General features: G+C 39.2%; 1 protein-coding gene across 1 annotated transcript; it reads left to right on the forward strand.

The window, feature by feature from the left end:
- Positions 1 to 10,140: 10,140 nt before the first annotated feature.
- On the forward strand, positions 10,141 to 18,483 carry LOC137283822 (probable glutamate receptor). The gene is made up of 10 exons (XM_067815507.1): positions 10,141 to 10,339; positions 10,720 to 10,919; positions 11,203 to 11,358; positions 11,884 to 12,018; positions 13,557 to 13,657; positions 14,225 to 14,315; positions 14,648 to 14,969; positions 15,909 to 16,126; positions 17,532 to 17,800; positions 18,264 to 18,483. The coding sequence occupies exons 1-10, from the start codon at positions 10,141 to 10,143 to the stop codon at positions 18,481 to 18,483; spliced, it is 1,911 nt and encodes a 636-aa protein (XP_067671608.1).
- Positions 18,484 to 19,057: the final 574 nt, after the last annotated feature.

Here is a 19,057-nt window from a genome sequence, read left to right on the forward strand (position 1 = left end):
GTATATTGGTCCACATGGTGCGATAATAAACTTTTGCGAAAATGATTGCAAGCAGATTACTATGTGGATCTTGATTTAAAAAACCCAAACCAAACTATACCAACAACTAAACAAACAAAATAATAACAAAAACAAAACAACGGTAAAGGTTATCTGTAATAAAATCTGCAGTTATTCTTACCTGAAATTATATCTGACTGATAACTGTTTCAGTATCTCCACAGAAACCCCCGTGTACACAACCTTTCCGTCGATAACCTCTCGTTTTGCGTATGGTAGCCACTGGGTGGAATACCACACAAGATGAATTTCCTCCACAGATTATCAGGACAAAAAATCGAGATTTGTGGACTTAGAATAAAGTAGGAAGTTGTCAGTTTCATTACTTAGCTGTGAGCATGTTCATAAAATTAGAATGATTCTCGGCTTGTTGGTTTCATACCATTACTTTCTAAATGCTCATATAACTCAACATGTTTATGTGTTTATAATTAACATATACTCCATATTTTACATATTTATTCCATGGGTCTTATGACGAAAATACCTCCATCGCTGCAACTCGCAATGTCCTCCCATTTAATCCAAATTTCGTGTTGGGGAATGCCTTCATGTATGAACTGGATTCAACAATGCCCCATGTTCTCCCGTGAGGTTCCCACAGCAAAGTAAACACTTCCATTCTTTGTTGCATTCCTCTACTATTCCAGTTTCCCTGACAAAACAATCAACTGATATATCAGAAATGAAGGGAATTATTGCTGCATCAAAAATCTCAGTGACACGATTGTTTGTTATCAGAAAACTGTGGTATAATGCTTAGTCAACTTAAATCCGAGAGGTATGCTTGTAAACTGGCAAACAAAGTCATGGTGCCGGTCAGGTATCTATCCCCCATTTGGCAAACAGGCAAGACGTCACGAAACGGCCACGACTCGCCCTAGTATGACTCTTTTATCTGTGTATCCAGCCTACTAAAAACATCACGAGGGTTCTCGAACGATTGAAGTTGTTCTGTTTTTCAAGAAGCAAGAAATGTAACATCCCTTTTAGCAATCTGGCTACTACAACACTCGATTTCATAAGAAGAAACTTTTAACACTATCTAATGCCACAAAGCATGATTAGTATATGCACATAACAGGTATTACAAGTCTTTCAATTTCTGCCTTCCAGTAATGACACAAACTCAAGCTAGTGAAAGACATAGGAGAAGTATAATGGCACTTCCTAGTAGTTGAATTACATGTATATCTGAGATAATGCTAAGTTGAACTAAAATCGAATTACCTTGGTGATTATGTTCATGTTATCAAATGTCAGGTCTCTCGTTGATACCGAACATGTGTGATTATCAGCTGGAATAATTACCCATCTGGAGAAATGACGCAGGAGGATACCTTTTCCAACGTCGACGTCAAGTTGGTGAATCTACAATGTCATTTAGAACATTTATCATTTTCCCAAAATAATCACTGTAAACAGAGTAGAGGAATTTCCGAAACCACAAGAGATGTAGATTTATGCTACAGTTGTGGGGGAATCTGTCCTACTTCTCTTGCATCGCCTGACCAAGTTTAGCCAACGTCATCGGCGATGCATTTCCATTTTTTCCGGTTCCAGGTATGTAATCATCTAATCACAGACTGTCAAATAATGACGTACTGGCCACTGCAAGCTGACATACACCAGTTTCCAGCATTCGAGTTGCCAGTAGACGCATCACTAGTTTATGCATTACTAAAAGATGCCAAGAATTTATTATTTATTAATAATAACACTGACAGTAATAAAGGTCCACGGATACTATAAGTCGACCACACCTTAAAGTGTCAAAAGCAGGGAGGACGCCGAAAACTGCATACTAGGTATTATGTTTATATACTGAAAGGGAAAAGAAACGGCGTTGGAGATTGTGTTATTAAGTACTGACTTTCATCAGAAAAGAACATCGACAAAACAAGTTCCTGGCTAGGAGAAGTAGCAGAATGGTTCGGTCACTGACTGGTCACTGGTAGTTTCCTACGATTCCCCGGACTGTTTCTGTTGCACTTGCGAAACGGCCTTGCAGTTGTTTATGGACGTTGTAATCGCCAAGGCGACGTGTTGTTACACGGGGTCGACCTCTAAACGAACGATCATCAGTGCTATTGGTGGCGTTGTATCGCTGTCCAAGACGTCCTATTGTTTGTATGCTGCGAATAAAGTCGCTGTCTCGACTTGAGAACGTTGACCAACGTGTTGGCGTTGATCTCTCGTTAACTTAACCACGGCTGCTGTGTTCAGAGAACAAGTGAACAATAGTCATTCAAACCAGCAATTTATGCCTGAATCTCGATTTCAGTGTTGTCTTTTGTGCACAAACAAAAACAAATTCTAACCTCAATCTCAAACAATACTTTATTTGACAAAACTGTCTATACGACGGGGGTTCATGTTTTCTTCAAATTTGACTTCCGGTCTATGATTAAAAATAGCTTCAAATACTCCGTTGATACTTAAATGACATTTCCAACATTACGACGTTTCTGTTGCCTTTCGGTATATTTATGATCCCGTACTTTTTAAAGAATACATATAAACAAGGGCAAAACATACAAACACATTTTCGAATATGAGTAGAACATTTGCCTTAAGATTCTTTGTTGAATATTTCAGTAAATATAGTAGAAACAGAACAACAGTAGAGGCAGCAAAATGACAAACCAAGCGAAAAAGGCAGCAATATGAATCAGAAAAGTAATTTCTGTGCAGTTCTATATTATTATGACAGTTTGACCATGGAACTATATACACTATATCATTCCAACAGCACACAACAAGTACTTACGTATATCAAAAGATTGTTGATACAGTCACAGCTGCAAACCACAAGGAAATTCAAGTACTTCCAAAATGCATCCATATTTTGTTTTTTCAAAAGCGGATGTATAACTGCTTCTGTTGTTGCCATGTAGTTATCAGTTGTACTGAAAACAATGTGGATGTCGCTGTTGTTTCTAAAAAAAGCTTCAGTCGGAGCTGGAAGGAAATAGTGACCTAAGAGCATCAGTACTGACAAAGTCCATTGAGAGGCGTATTGAGGCTGCGGTATAAGGAGATGGCTGTTACATTATGTATACACACATGCCCCCACTACATGTTATATGTTACATTTAGTATATACACATCCCCTCCATTTCATGTTACATTACTCCTGGAATTACTTCAAGAATCTGTATCGAAACGTGGCGCTAATGTAATGATGGAAGTTATTACCACTTGTGTTTGTGAAAACTTGAATGTCATTGCTTCTGTAACGAAACTCAAAAAGCCAACAGCATCAGCTAAAAGAACAATTATTTACACCGTATACAGCAAAATGTATTTCTGTTATTTGTATTCATATGTCAGTACTGGCCGTGATATGACCTTAATCAGACGAAACTGTTTGTTTACTATGCGCAGAAAGACTAAGGTAGGCTGTAGAGAAAACTGTACCTAATAGATGGTCACTCGTGACTGCTATCAGTTGGGATATAGAAGACTCGGTTACCAGCTGGTTTGCAAGAGAGACCGCTTCAACATTGTGATCACTGGCGCCGTGTCTTTGCTCTGCAAGACCTGAAACAGAGTAATACAATTTACACAACAACAGACACAGCGTGTTTATCCTAAATTAAGTCGAATTGTTCTGATTGCGGCGATCCACTTATTTCAGTAAACGATGTTAGTAATTTTGTAATATAAAAGCAGCAATATCTGGTGCATTATTTGTTTCATTCTACCTATAGATATACATTGTATTTTACCCCAACTGAAATAGTTATCCATTAAGTACAGTATGTCTTACTTTGTATTTAATAGATTTGGTTTGAATGCCATCGACGTTTTTCTTTAGCATACATTATGTAAATAATGTAATCCAATACAATAGATATGACATTGTCCTAGTAGCTGAACGTAAAGAAATGTACACAACCAGAATACATTTACCTTCCATGCAAGAAAATCCAAGGACATTTATAAACGCCCATGGAATGCTTAGGAGAAATGCACTATACATGTACATCACTGACTTGTGCACAGTAGTTGAGAGACTTCCAATGTAGCGTGTGGAGCCAGACGTAGGTTTTTCTGTCTGTTCTACCTCAAGCTCAAAGAGCTGAATCGAATCACAAACCGGTCAACATATTAACTATGTTTGCGAATATCTCTACACAGTGCCTTACAATGTATTAATTATCGTTTACTTTATTGTAATCATTAACAGACATGTACTTTCACTATGTTGAATATCGATCTAGCAAGATGTACTAAACGTTGGAATCAGTTTGACATGTGCTTGAGGGAATGTACTGAGTGGTTATCATCTGTTTTGTCAATATATCAGCACATATAGGGGATATGCACGCCGGTACCTGCTACTGCGGATCTCATGGATATGATGTTTGACTGGCAAGGCAAACACGTATTTAATTTCATGATATGACATTCATTGCTTATGAGCCACCTTTTAACATTTGGTGCGTGCATGTACGTGTGTATGTGCCCGTGTGTGTGTTGGAGATACAAAGGGTAGTGGAGCGGTCTTGCTTGAAAATGACATACAGTGATTGATTAGGAGTAGATCTGTGTTTCGACTTGGGAGAAATTCCATATTTCTCCGTGGGAAACAGAAAACGTACCAACATTCATGTCCTGGTATTGGCGGTTCATGTCTAGCTTTGAATCAAAGAAACCAATCCGTGAGCGTCATATATGCTGATATTTCACAATGCAAAATAATCAATCCTTATTGCATCCATTCAGTGACACTGTGGTCATGTTGGAAATGTATGCAAGAACATAAGTCTGGATCCGACAGATCAATAACCATATCCGTGAAAGCTTTACCAAGTGGTTTATCAACACGAACTTCCAGGATTGAATACAGTTAACATACCGAAACATAAGTCTCATTAACCTATTCAGACAATGACCTACTTTTCAGATGATCCGAATTTTCTCGTGTGAAAGTGTAAATTGACACCACAAAGAACTCTGGTTAAACTGAATTCCAATTCCTTGTTTCATAAGAAAATGGTATTTACAAATGAATTTCAATTTTAAACTTTTATTGCACCGTCATTTTCTACTTAATGTCGAGGTTGAGGCAACATACCGTAACTATGGAATCACAGATTGCCCCTGTCTGATGAGGTCGTAAAACGATTTACAATGCATCTGGCTCACTGGTTAAACCTGTTATGTGTTGTTTTGCGCTTATTGAGCGTAGTTCTGTAACGAACAATGAGGTTGATGTAATATCGGTTCCGTCAGAGACCGCTAAACTTTTCTAGCGGCAGAGCCTCGTTTTGATATTTCCACGATTTCCAGGTTTCTGTTTATCAGAGCTCGCTGTACGACATAGCACGCCGTACGACGTATTTACTAGGATTAAAAGGAGCTTAGTATTGCAATATACAACTGCGTAGACTTATCAAATCACATTGATTAATACTTATGCATCCAGTTAAATGACATAGTCTAAAAATACTGGACTGGTTATCGCATTAAGCAGCGCAATAGGACAGAACCAAGTAAACAGGAAACGAGACTGTTCTGTAATCAATGTTTTGACATGAACATCGCAATGAACGTCAAATTTGTAACTGATGCGTTTCATATCAGGATTACAATCACCTACAATCCCACGTATGTAGTGGAAACAGTGACGGATACCATGAACCAAAGGCTAACACAATCACGGATTTCTGTTAGAAGTGGCGGCTCATTCCCTCACACTGGGAATAGTGTTAGTATTAGCGTTTATGCCAAACTGACAGTATAGATCACCGTGTATGATGATATGTAATTTCGAAACCTGAAATTTCATAATAGAACGAAATAAAAAGCTTTATCTGCAAAACTGGTTGCATCTTTGAACGCCAATTGTGGAAACACGCCATTACTCAACTATGCAATACACGTTTAACCATTGTTTCACACAGTCAGACTTAGGTACATTAGACATAGACCCGGTGTACGAGGCCTTGCTGCCAGTACTGCTTGCCGCGTGTATGTAAGAAAGGTAACAACACACATGGATTCTCTTAGTAGACTTGATTACAGAAGGATAATCGTTTTGTCAACGGTCTTTGGAGACATTTCCACAAGTCTAGTTGCAGACGTAATATCACATGTGGTTGGTATCACATTTACACCTCTGCACCTTGTACCGATGAAACTTAATCAAAGATAGTAGCTTCCAAATCGAGTTTTATATATATATATATATATTGTTTGACGCACAGCACAGTTCATATTTACAATTAATCATCAGTTCATTATATATTCTACCATGAAATCAGTAAATACTGGATTATGATTGGTTAATCAAAGTCATTCAGAGGTATATAATCACGTTATATACCTCCGATTTTTTCCAACACTTGAGGTATTTGTTTTAAATCTGAATAACACAGTGATGGTAGAATGGAGATAAACGTATTGTGTTGGAAAATCAGAGGTATATAACGAAATTATAATAGCTCTAAATTTTGTGTTTAAAACCTCACGCTACGCTTTCGGTTTTAAATCAAATTTACAGCTATTATAATTCCGTTATATACCTCTGATTTTCCAACACAGTATGTTTATCTCCTAAATGAAATGTTTTCACATTAATCAATTTAAATACGAGGAGTTGTCCCCTATCTGTAAATATTATAACAATAGGTGGATTGTCTCCACCCAGTAAATGTAATCACTTATACATCATAGCTTAGAATATGACGGTGTTGTGACAAGGTCCACCCTAAACAAATTACAGCATCTGGTTCACCGAGTTCAGGGTAGTGTTGCCAGAACACCGGTTTTAGAAACTATAAATCAAGCAGTGTATAAGGAAAACATTTGATAAAAATACTTGTTTTGTCGTGAATGAATGAGGGTAAATATGTCGATTCTTGTCTAGAAGTGATTGCTGCCTGTTCGGTTGTGATGTGCATATTTGAGCAACTACATTAATGCAGTGGAGTAATGGTCACAGTGCTAACGTCGGCGGAGACCATTATTCAATAACTCCTGTATGAACATGGCGAGCAAAGCTGTTATTGATAAGTCCGTTGCTTCTCAATATTTTTGCAGTGATTAATGTCAGAAGAGCATATCCTTTGGTATTATAATGAGTGAGTGAGTTTACTTTTACGCCGCACGCAGCAATATTCCAACTCTATGCGATCTTTAAGTAATAGAGTCTGGACCAGACAATAATGTGATCGACATTGGGATATAATGACGCGTCAAGCAAATCAACGAGTCTGACCACCCAATCCTATCAATCGCCTCAAACGACAAGGATGGGTTACTGAAGACCAGTTCTAACCCTGATCTTCACGGGGTATTGTGGTATTATAGACTATGATGCAATGCACCGCTTTGGCGCAAAGGTTGATGTTGCAGTTACTGAAATCTTGTTATGCACTTTATTCGGGCAGTATTCCGCAGTTTTAACGATAAAGACATGACATTGACAACAAGCAATTTCCCAAAACATAATGAGCATATAACATTTAGAATCATACGAGCTGACTTGTGATGTTATTGCACATGTTATGCTTGGGCCACACTATGGTCCCAGTCGCCACGGCAGCCCCGTTTCACCGAAACGTAAAGCGCCGTGGGATTTGGGCGACTTTTTTCATCCGAAACCTAAAATCATGCCATGCCGAAACTTTTCTGAAAACGAGAAATGGCAGGCAACTAGGAGTATCAGCAGTGGGACATCTATTTATCAGACAACAAGAGACTTTAACAAATCAGTGTGATATGGCTACTGTGGAGCTTATACCGCCTGACAGGTAGAAGAGAGGACGTGGTCATGGTCCCATTTACCTTACGAAACCAGTCCAAATGAGCTTCGAAACTTAACACTGAGGTCAGAGCAATAACATAAAAGCACGTAGCCCATTTATGGGAATTCTGCAGAACACAGATTTCTGAGAAGAGATTTGACTAGACATTTGTGGTATTGGCGGTATACCTTGCTTAAAGCGATGAGTCCCGCTTCAGTTTGGACTTCGCAGATGATCGAATCCGTGTGTGGCGACTTCTTCACGAACGTCATCACCTATATACTGTAAAACAGCATGATCGATATAGGGTGGATCATTGATGGGGCGAGGTCACCCATGATCGGAGAACTGATCTGATGCGATTAGATGGAAGGTTTGCGTTACAGAAATGAAGTGCTGCAGCCAGTATTTGTTCCCGTCCAGCGCAGAACAGGTGGGAATTTCGCGTTTCAGAACGACAGCGCTCTCGTATGCAGGGATTTTCTGGTGAAAAACAACATCAGTGTTCCACCGTGGATATAAAAAGGTCCATCTCTAAACCCCATTGAACATCCTGGGACATTCCTGGACGTCGCTTGAGAACCGGCGATTTTCAGCCTCACAGACAAAGGGCGCCATGGTCCTAGCTCTCCAAGAGGCTGTTCCCAAGGATTTGATCCAAAGTATCTCTACTCGATGAGAAGAAGTGATCCGGCATGTGGAACACACAAGATACTGATATTTCAATAGTAGCGTGCGTACCCTTTTAATATTGCTCTCACAAAATCCACTGTCAATAAAACATACACATACTATATACATATATAGCATTCATTCATTCCTCATTCATTCCCATCAGTATATACTTATCAAACCTTCATTAAAATAGTATTATTAACCACCTTGGTGTGACGGGACCACATGTAGTCGATCACATTTTAACCGACCCAGTGCAGTGTCTTGTTTCAACAGTGAATGTACGCTTAATACAAGATTTGCCACAAATCAACATGTGTCGAGCCATCCTGTGTGTTTGCATGTAAAGGCCTTGCATACTATTGCTCGATTTACATTCACTTCATGGCAGTATTGATAATGCTAACTCACATTGTTACTCTGAGTGTAAGTTGAGAGAGTGACCATCGTGAACCCGATACTGTATTCACACTCCCATCACATGAGTTTACATGTAGCCAGATGTTTATACACTCAAATACCGCTGTGTAAACATTTGTCACGGTGTAAAAACGTTTGGTCCCTGCGTATTCATTCTTTTGCCAGCATTTCCCGATTGTACCGAAACTCGAATAACTCGAACTATTTGCCTACGTCTCTTGAACTTCAACACAACGGTGCTTGGCATTACGTCTATAATACAAGCTTCAGTAATACTATGTGTTTTGTGTTGCTGCATCATTTTGTATGAAATCCTGATCCGGGACATTCCTGTTACATCAAAGTTTGCCCGATTAGTGTTGACATATTCATCTGTCAAATGCCAAGCAGGAACAATATGGGTATCCCAGATGGAGGACGGTGCCGAGTGGTTAATGCGTATCCCGTTAGACATATTGTAGAAATATGTAGCGTCCATGCACGGTGCCTTTTAGAAAGCGGTCAAATGCAATTTTGGGGATTAAAGGTTCCCACTAAAAGTACAAACTCTAGTACTGTTTTGTGTTGAGACCATATTATGTGTATTCATAGCTTCGGCAGTGGGAATCGTGCCAACTGTAACATACAGAACCATGTGTCAACTTTTGGGGAAAACGCAGTGGCTGTGTAGGTTACATCGATGACTTTGGGTGCTGGTGATTAGGCGTCTTTCTCTGGGCGCGTGGCGTCAAAGCTAATCAAATGCTACTGAACTCCAAATTGTCCCAGCTCTGTACTTGACGGAGAAAGTGTAATCCCAAATATGATGTGTGTTGCATTGCATTGATTTGTTGAATGTACGTTTAGGTATGTCGAATTGAAATATGGACGTAGAGATGTTGAGTTAAGCTGCTTGTGGTCTTAAGGATTCAGTAATGACCTCATGGTTCTCTTGTTATAGGTAATCCGGCATGTCACCACTGTGAGTACCTCCTGGCGACAGGGACTTGGAATTTATCCGAAATACTTTTCCGAGCCAGACGATGCTTTCGTGAGAATATTCCTAAAATGAATCTGTTCTAAGGAGAAATCCCTTGCTTCTACATTTGTGTTTCTAACACATATCAGTTGCAAGCAAACACGATATCGTAATGGAGGTAGTTGAGGCAATATTCATTCATTTATTGATTTCAGTATGTCCACTCGTCATGGCCTATACACCGCCTCATTATAACACTGCTACATCGTCATGGCAGGCGGCTGGGATGCGGGTGTGCAGTATAAGAATGTGTCAGCAGTTACACTCTACGGGTGTCTATTTATGACATGTGCTTATACATGGGAACATGATCTGTCGCAAAACATGTCAAAGTTGAAAGGATGTAGCTATCATGGACTACTTCCATCTGATGTAAAGTTTGTAACAGTAGTGTTCGACAATAAGTCAGGTAAGAAACGTACTGTCCAGCAATAGAAATGTGCCTAATTACACTCTCAGTGGTAATATTTCATTTAGAAAGCATCATTTTATATAATAAACGTCGTTATCAAGGGGTTGAAGCGTTAAGCTTAAATACAGTGCCGCGATTAATGTTTATTGTTCAATGCGACGTTCACTCACCGCAACACGCTCATACACTCAATATATAAGCATCCTGTGATCTGAAGCTAGAAACACAAGTCTGCTTTTTGAGTGAGTGAGCGATTGTGTCAAAATTTAAGGTGACATCGGTAGTACATCTCGGTCTTTGTGAGTTTCTTCCTGTCATGTATAACATGTTATCATTTTCATAGAAGTGTATGTTCAGTAATTCATTGATGTTATCAGTGCAACAAGCCTACGAAGCGTCGAGGTACCTCAGCTGTCATGGTGTCCAAGTTATTCTCCTGGATGTCGCCTCCCTTTATGCTCAACTGGAGGGTTGTATCACACAACTATTAGAGGGGGATAACTTAGAGGAGTTATGGAACAGTTTGACCTTTCTTGTTTTCCTGCACGAATATCCGATGGAGAAAGTAATACAAGAAGTATGATTCACACAGAGATATACATATTACCACCAGGACTGCGATGTGTTTCAACTGACCAGGTTCCAGATATAAATGCAATGCACATTTCCTTGTGTAGCCATTGACAACAGAAAATCAGTCAGTTGTCCAAAGATGTAAACATGTCTGTGAAACGTCTTCTACGAAAAATATAAACCTTTTCCAACTAAAAATCAATAGCAGATGGACTCTATCATCTCTCTATCTATTGATTTCATGATTGATGACATGTAATTTTAATGACATTTGCATCTAATTTCAGATACAGTATGTGGATGGTCAGTTTGGTATGAATACAACCCTAAGTCATCTTTCACGATGGCTCTTTGTTTTGTCGCATCATCTGTCATTAGCCCCAAGTGAAAGTGTTAACTTGGGCAACATAGCTGTATCTCATAGATACAACACAGAGTGTGATGTGGTTAGTTCCATAACCTGTCCTAAACCTGTAACATAATGACAGCGCAGTGTGTGCAAATTTCTAACAACACAAAGGTATTCCAGCATTTGAACTCCAGGTCGTTTTCTTTACCAAAGCCACAATAAACTCGGTGCGCCTGATAGGTAGCAAGAGTTGTATACTTCCCTAGGAGTTGGGATTGAATATACAATGTGACGTTGCGATTGACATCCAATGATCGAGGGAAACATATATCACCACCTTGAGCAAGCACTATAGTTTCATTGAAATTTGTGCTACACACACACACACACACACACACACACACACACACACACACACACACACACACACACACACACACACACACACACACACACACACACATACACACACTCTCTCTCTTTCTCTCTCTCTCTCTGTGTATAAATGATAATCTTGGACTGGAACATAATATTATTTGTTTGTTTATCGTCAATGTTCATGTCGAAGTCTTCATCGTATTATTTCTCACGGTATGCTGATAATATGATGTTGTTGCAGCAAAAAGTGCACATTATCAAATCAACTCCACGTGGAAGATTCTGGGAAAAGGCTTTGGTGAAACCAGGCGATGATATCTTCAACAATACTAAATTCGACCTCAATGGGAAAACTATTATAGTGCTTGCGATGGAGGTAAGCTATTATCAATATTATTGACAGTATTTGTTTCTTTTTGAAGAAATTATTACTAGTACATCCAACTGAGTTCACATAAGCAATATAGCTGTGTTTGGTGTTGTATGTAGTACATACTTCGATCTTGAAAGAGGATTGGAATGAGATGGAAAATTCCGATGTTGACCATTTTGGTTCAGTAGTGAGTAACAGCTCGATTTGACAAACATTTATGTCTTCGTCTGTGCATGCTGCGTATGAGTTTCCCAATTGCAATTTGAGACAGTCACATCTTTGCCAAGTTCGGAAGCGTGGTCTATATGTGTTCCTCGTAAGTACCATGCATTTGACGTATTTATTAAGGTAAAGATCTAATGTGTTTGCTGGCGGTGGTGTTCAGTACTGTAGATACTGTGCTGCTGGAGGTAGTCAGTGACGATCCATGCATGATGAGCACGGCTTTGTCTCAAGGGCCGGTGAAATTAAAGAGAACAGCCTGTCAGTATGTCGGCCCCATAAAGCTGCCTTGTGGCCCTTCCTTACACAATATGAATGGGTCGGTGATTCACACTGATTCCATCCTGTGCCATGAGCGATCTACGCCGAACCTGCCACGATTCGTGGGCGACTAGTTGGTTGGACTAGTTTGAACCCGTGACCAGCGACGATTACTCGAACTGAAGTGGTGTGAGTTTGCAGCAGCTAATTTGCTCCTCGTGGAGCGTCGTGTCATGTAATCATGCCTCTGACCTGTATTGATACTTGTTCCATTCTTGTTCGATGTACCAGAGACCATGACACTCTGAACACTGTAGCGGCCACTGCACGCTGATTTCTTCAAGGTTTCATTTTGCCCCAATTCCGTAGACATCCACAGACACCACATCACTAATTCATACACAAACAATGCCTGAAAAAACATCACGAAAGAATCATAATGATTGAAAATAATAATTTGTTGACAGCGTTTAATCGACCTTCATTGAAAGTGTAAAAATCAGGAATGCTGCCTTTACGAGCGCCTGGTGCTACATGGGGCCCATGTAACATACACGATACGCTTTTGTTTTACGGACATGAAGGTTCTTGCACAGCGCACTGTGCCTCAACAATTCATGTATTCGTTCTAATACTCAAGGTTAAGTGTCACAAGGCAGATTTCATTCCTATCTTACGTGCATGCAATATGATTTGTAAGAGATGATATATAGAGAACTAGTTGAGACGAGGGCACTTTGTGAGGCGGAGTTCTACTTAGTGAATAACATGAGGTAAACGTTGTACGATTATTGTAAAAGATATCAGATAAACTGATATGAAAAGAGAATGAGACATTGCTCTCTTTTTCTTTATAACAGGAAACAATGTATGTCAAAATAGAATGTGTTGCAATTTTGTATGACATCATACCACGAAAGTAAAATCCAATTTGATTTCTAGAGGACTATAAAGGACCCTATCCACATCCTTTATTTCTGTAAGAAGTCAAAGTGACAATGAAAATGATTTGCCTAATGACATGAGACAAACTCTGACAATGACTTAAATTCTTTCAGTGGGGTCCTTTTACAAAAGAAAGCATACACAATGGGAGTATTGATATAACTGGAATATGCAGAGACGTTCTGGATGTCCTAGCTGAACAAATGAATTTCAGGTAGGTTTGAAAAACTTCAGGTCTCACAGTTGTATACGGATAGCCTTCAGTTGTACACCGCCATACGAAGGTCATGTCCGAGCGTTGATGTGAAGAGTCCACATGCAGTCTTGTCGTCTAAGGAGCCAATGATGAGAAGCGTCCGTTACATACAGGTACACCAGAATCCAAAGATAGTTGGCTAGAATCTCGGATTCGTTCATGTTGCGAGTATGACCTACATAAATTTGGGGTTTTCTTTTCAAAAGCATTCATATCATTAAAAATGAAATACTGTTCAACGTGCTGTGTGTGAGTGGGTGAGTGAGTGAGTGAGTTAAGGTTTATATTCCAACGATATGGTGGCGGTATGTGATGTAATCGAGGCTGGATCAGACAGTCATGAGCATCGATGTACACCACCAGCCTTAATTGCCTCTTACCGGTTACTAAAGACCGGTTCTAACCCTGATCTTCATGGGTTCCCACACTGATATACATGGACCACGTGCCCAATGCGCAGTGTTGTCACTCCTCCATGTGTGTGTTCATATATCCAATAGATTAAATAAATCAAATATTATCTAGATTTAGGTTCGAGCAGCCACCTGACAGGTCTTGGGGTGTCTTACAGGCAGACGGGAACTGGACCGGGGTCGTTGGCATGCTACAGAGAGGGGTAAATGTTTAACCTAATGCTTTTATCGCCTGTTATATGTGTTGTTGTGATTATGTGTTTTTATCTCATTAATACATTAACGAGTATACGACAAAATCTTCTACATCCAAATGTGATTTCAGAAAAAATATATACCAGACAATCAATTAAATAGAAATGAAGCGTTTGTCTAACGTATTTGTGAAAACTTTGGATTTCATTTGCAAACTATTGCTTACACGGTAGCTTTGTAAATGCATTGTAACAGATTTGCATAGTTCTGACTGCACAAGTATGACGTTAGAATGAATGGTTAGAATAATGTAAAATAACCTAAGTTGTATTTGCTGCAGGAGGCTGACCTTTCCATTTCGCCATACAGTCCCAACGAGGCCAGGTTGAAAGTGCTGTCTTACAGCTACCTTTTCAATTATGAAGAATCAGTTGTCGTGTTTAAAACAAAGCTAAAGTCTGGATTGGAATGGAAGCTTCTAAACAATTTCTTCAAGACAGATGTTTACTTGTGCGGTCTGATCATTGCTGTGTTTGTGTATCTGACATTTGTCGTTTCTGAATCGGCTCGTATCTCCTCTATGGAGGATAAAATGAAACCTACCATTTGGACCACACTGACTCTGATGATGCTGAATTGCCTTGCTGTCCCCCTCCGTCAAGGTATGGAACATTCTTATGAATAAGAAGCTGGCATAATTCTACAAGACATAAAGAAATAATATACCTATTGACTATATAACTGCATTGGGGGGGATATTGTCACATTAGGCATTCAGCCTCAGATTAACACACGAGTGTGCCTCAGATTTACATGGTCATTTGTAGAAACTGAACCTGACACGATTTTCGTATTTGACATACCAACATATTGGTTGTACAAAATATGATATCCTATTACGTTAGCTGGCAAACACAGTTGTTTCCTAATCCTGCAGGTCCGAAATACACCCATACACATGCGATCCTTGACAAAGAAAACAGGTGCAGATAATATGACTTATGTGAGACATGTCACATTAATATTTAGTACCGGTATATTTTATAGAGAGAATGTTTTACGCTGTTTTTAGCAAAATTCCAGCTATATCATGACGGGGGACACCAACCCCGATTCCTCGAAACAAACTGAAATCTGAGTTTTGACTTAGGTTACTGTGTTTACTCAAATTTGAGGAACATTTTCAAGAATGCACTGAAATTGATCTTAAATTACAAATAGTAGACAACATCTGAATATATTACTCAAGTTGTTTGGGATTTTTTATTTTAAAAATGTAGTTGATCTAAAATTTCAAAACTGTCAAAATCAGTTTACAATTTGAGTAAAAACTTAAGCTTGTTCCGAGAACACGGAGCCAGATATGGGATTTATACATTGTACCCGTGTGCGGATCTTCAGTGTGACGAGCGAACGTTTTGAGCACAAGGCTACCCCATCGCCAATACTTCGTTTAGAGGGGTTAAATGTAACAGAGTTGTGACAGGTTAAACATAACAGCTTATGTATTATGTAACACAACAGCTTATGTAAGCACCCATGCTTACTGCCCCTTTCCCTGTACTAGGATTTCAATTCATTCATTAGATGCTGTGTTTCAGGTATTCCCCACTTACCGAGGTCGACGTCAGGCAGACTGTTACTGGCCTTCTGGTGCCTGTATACCATGATAATGACGTACGTCTATATAGGTGGCCTCGTCGCAATACTGTCAACCAATAATGATGAAATCCCATTCAAAACACTTAAAGAACTGGCACTAAATGAAGAATTTGAAGTTGACATTGAAGATGGCAGCGTTCTTGAGCAGATCATGAAGGTACACAAAACATAGGCTTGTCTACATGTGTCGTTATATATGTAATGTACCAGTAGGGTTTATTCAAGTTCACTGGGAATTACTTTGGATTACCTAAAATAGCTGAACGTAAATTCTATATTTGGAGTATATAAATAGAATTCGGGAAAGTCCTTTTCTCCTTCAGTATTTAACACTCTAGGAGTCAGTGGACTTCATATCCGTTTAATACCGTGCACACTGGTTGTCGGAGTAACCGTGTAAAAAGTACAACTATTGACTTGCAATGAACGTACAGTGGGGTCCACATCCAGCAACAACAGCATTGTAAGCTAAACAGTAGTACACCTCTTCTTCTTTGTCATAGCGATGTGTGGTGCCAACGATTTCTTTGCCTCAAATCAATATCGTGTAATAATGCGGCCATATAAAATTTGAATAACATATTGATAATATTCTGTATAAGCACTGGTTTCTTGTCTACTATCTGTCATCTAAAGTTGCAGGAATCTGAATCTAAATACCAAGGAGAGGGTATGCTAAGTTGGAGAACCTGTTCCTAATGTCTGTGAACAAAGTATGTTTAAAACATAATACAGTTGTAAATAAAACATCCCTAGGTATTGTTTTATAGCTATAAATATATGTCTCGATGGGATATACTTGCTCGGTCTGTCAACATAGAGACATGGTCTCGAAACGAAAATCAAATGCCCATGTACTTCTGATGTCCTAGAAATCGTTTCTTGTCTTTCAGTATGTATCCATGATATTGCAAACTCCTCTTTGTCGTGTTCATGTTTATAGATCGTGAACTTTATGCACATTATGTTGTCTTATGAAAACACTGTCGACACATATTGAGACATCGTCTGCAGGAATGGTGTGTGAAACTAATTATTGCTTCACCAATAAAAGCTTCAAAATAAATCATCAATCATGTACACAATGAATGAAGGAATGTATTTCAAGTCATGGTCGAATTCACTACTTCTGTCAACATTTGTTTTCATCAGTGGAAATCGGATATACGTTTAGAAGACTAATTAATTTCAAAATCGGGCACTGTCCATCTATGCGTTTAAGACAAAGATTGTTACTAAAAAGAATGTGTAAATGACCACTAAGTTCTCATGTGAACTACAGGCCTGTGGCCTTTTAAAGCAATGACAGAAGACTGACTTGACTTGTCAGTGATAGCTCTACTCTATGTAAAACGGAAATGATGACAGGGACTTCATATGTCTCCATTGTCCACATCACAGGTGACTAAATAATTCTTGTCGAACTCTAGCTATTAAATAAATCAGTCATAGTATATCGTTGATATTCATACAAAATTAGTGACATTTACAATCTGCTGTATCAGGTACCACATGTACCATGCCAAACTTGGGAGGGAACCTTCGTGATATTTTTGTTCTAGACATCGACAAATCCAGAGTTTCAAGCGATATGGAAGAAGATATCACTGTCACAAACCGCAAGTACGAATGAATCTTCTCACCAAAAGTGGACCCGTCAACGGAACAAGCTTTACGAGGGCGGCTTCGCTTTGATATCGTCACGAGCTAGCGTTGATGTCTTCATGAGTGAACACTGTGGCCTCCGTGTCATGGATGAGGAAATTTTGCCGCTGTTCTCAAGCTTTGTTTTCCCACGTCACTCTCCATTAGCACTAATGATGTCACACAGGTATATGCTTGTAACATACTGAACATGTTACAAAATGTACTGCTTATATTTCATAAAGTTATATACCTTTCAAATACTCGACGAACAAACATGAACACTGATATATTTCACGCATTTATGAAGGTTATGAAGTGATATGTCTGTATATGAGTTTTCTAAAAACATCTAATTATTATGGCGTTGTTTTTAATGCATATGTACTAATCAGTATGTATCAGTGTTTGCGAGTCTGATAATGGCTTGCTATATTTTTCTTGTCAGTTTCGGTATGGTCATGCTATGTTATGGTATAGGATATTTATTTAGCGCACACATCCAGGCAACTAGTGCTTGCTCAATGTTTCCCTCGATCATTGGCTGTCAATATAACGGCCCATCGTATTATCAGTCCCAACTGCCTGGGGAGTATATAATGTGCCAAGACAGCGTTGTGGATTTCTAATACAGATGGTGTCTCTTTCAGAATCCAAACACTGGTTGATGCAGGTCTTTTATCGTTATGGAATAAGAAATGGGCACCAAAGAAGAAGACGTGTATACCTGAGACTGACTCCAAGACTGAGCCTATTACAGTGGTGGACTTGTCGTCAGCGTTTATAGCTTGTTTGGCTGGTTTGGGCGTATCTGTTATGTGTCTCATCATAGAGACTGCTGTGCAAAAGTACGATGAACGTTGCCATTGAAATGTTGATGGTGCGTGAAGACGGTGGAAAGATTTTAGGTCATCTAGGGTTCATAATCAATTTGCATTTTTGGTGTTGTATGTAACTGGATTTCCATTGCTGATGTAATTCAGGAACTAGTGAGTACTGAATACAATACGCGTTGGGTTTACGCGCTGTGCAATTTGTTGTGGACAGAATTGAAAGAAAACGCGTCTTTCATATATCTACGGGTAATTGCCGATCGCTGGTTGAAAACTGTTGTTGAGTCTTTAATGGCGTTATGGTAGCGTGTGTCCAAACTCCGCAGTATTTGAGCTTTAAAACGGAGGTATGTGCATAACGGAGACTGAGCCAGGCAAACAGGTGATCGATGCCGTGGACAAGATCCTTCCTAGTAGAGCCACGATGACAAACACCATGAAGTCATGATGCTGTTTTGTTTCAACGTGGGTCCTGTTTCTCATGCGCAAACGTTAGTCGATGATTAAGTACGATTGTTTGAAAGTGAACTGTGATATGGATGCCGGAAGGAACCAATATGTCTTCAAATGAACACATTACGGTTTGAAATTTGATTATGTAATTAGTGTAG

The sequence above is a fragment of the Haliotis asinina genome, chromosome 5 (assembly GCF_037392515.1).
Source record: "Haliotis asinina isolate JCU_RB_2024 chromosome 5, JCU_Hal_asi_v2, whole genome shotgun sequence".
Taxonomy (NCBI): domain Eukaryota; kingdom Metazoa; phylum Mollusca; class Gastropoda; order Lepetellida; family Haliotidae; genus Haliotis; species Haliotis asinina.

What these genes read in the sequence shown, in the direction of transcription:
- LOC137283822 (XM_067815507.1), top strand. Translation starts at nt 10,141, where the DNA reads ATGGCAGGCGGCTGGGATGCGGGTGTGCAGTATAAGAATGTGTCAGCA. An exon ending in GATACAACACAGAGTGTGAT is followed by an intron (nt 11,359 to 11,883) that starts GTGGTTAGTTCC and finishes ATGTTGTTGCAG; the next exon opens with CAAAAAGTGCACATTATCAA. An exon ending in TTATAGTGCTTGCGATGGAG is followed by an intron (nt 12,019 to 13,556) that starts GTAAGCTATTAT and finishes AAATTCTTTCAG; the next exon opens with TGGGGTCCTTTTACAAAAGA.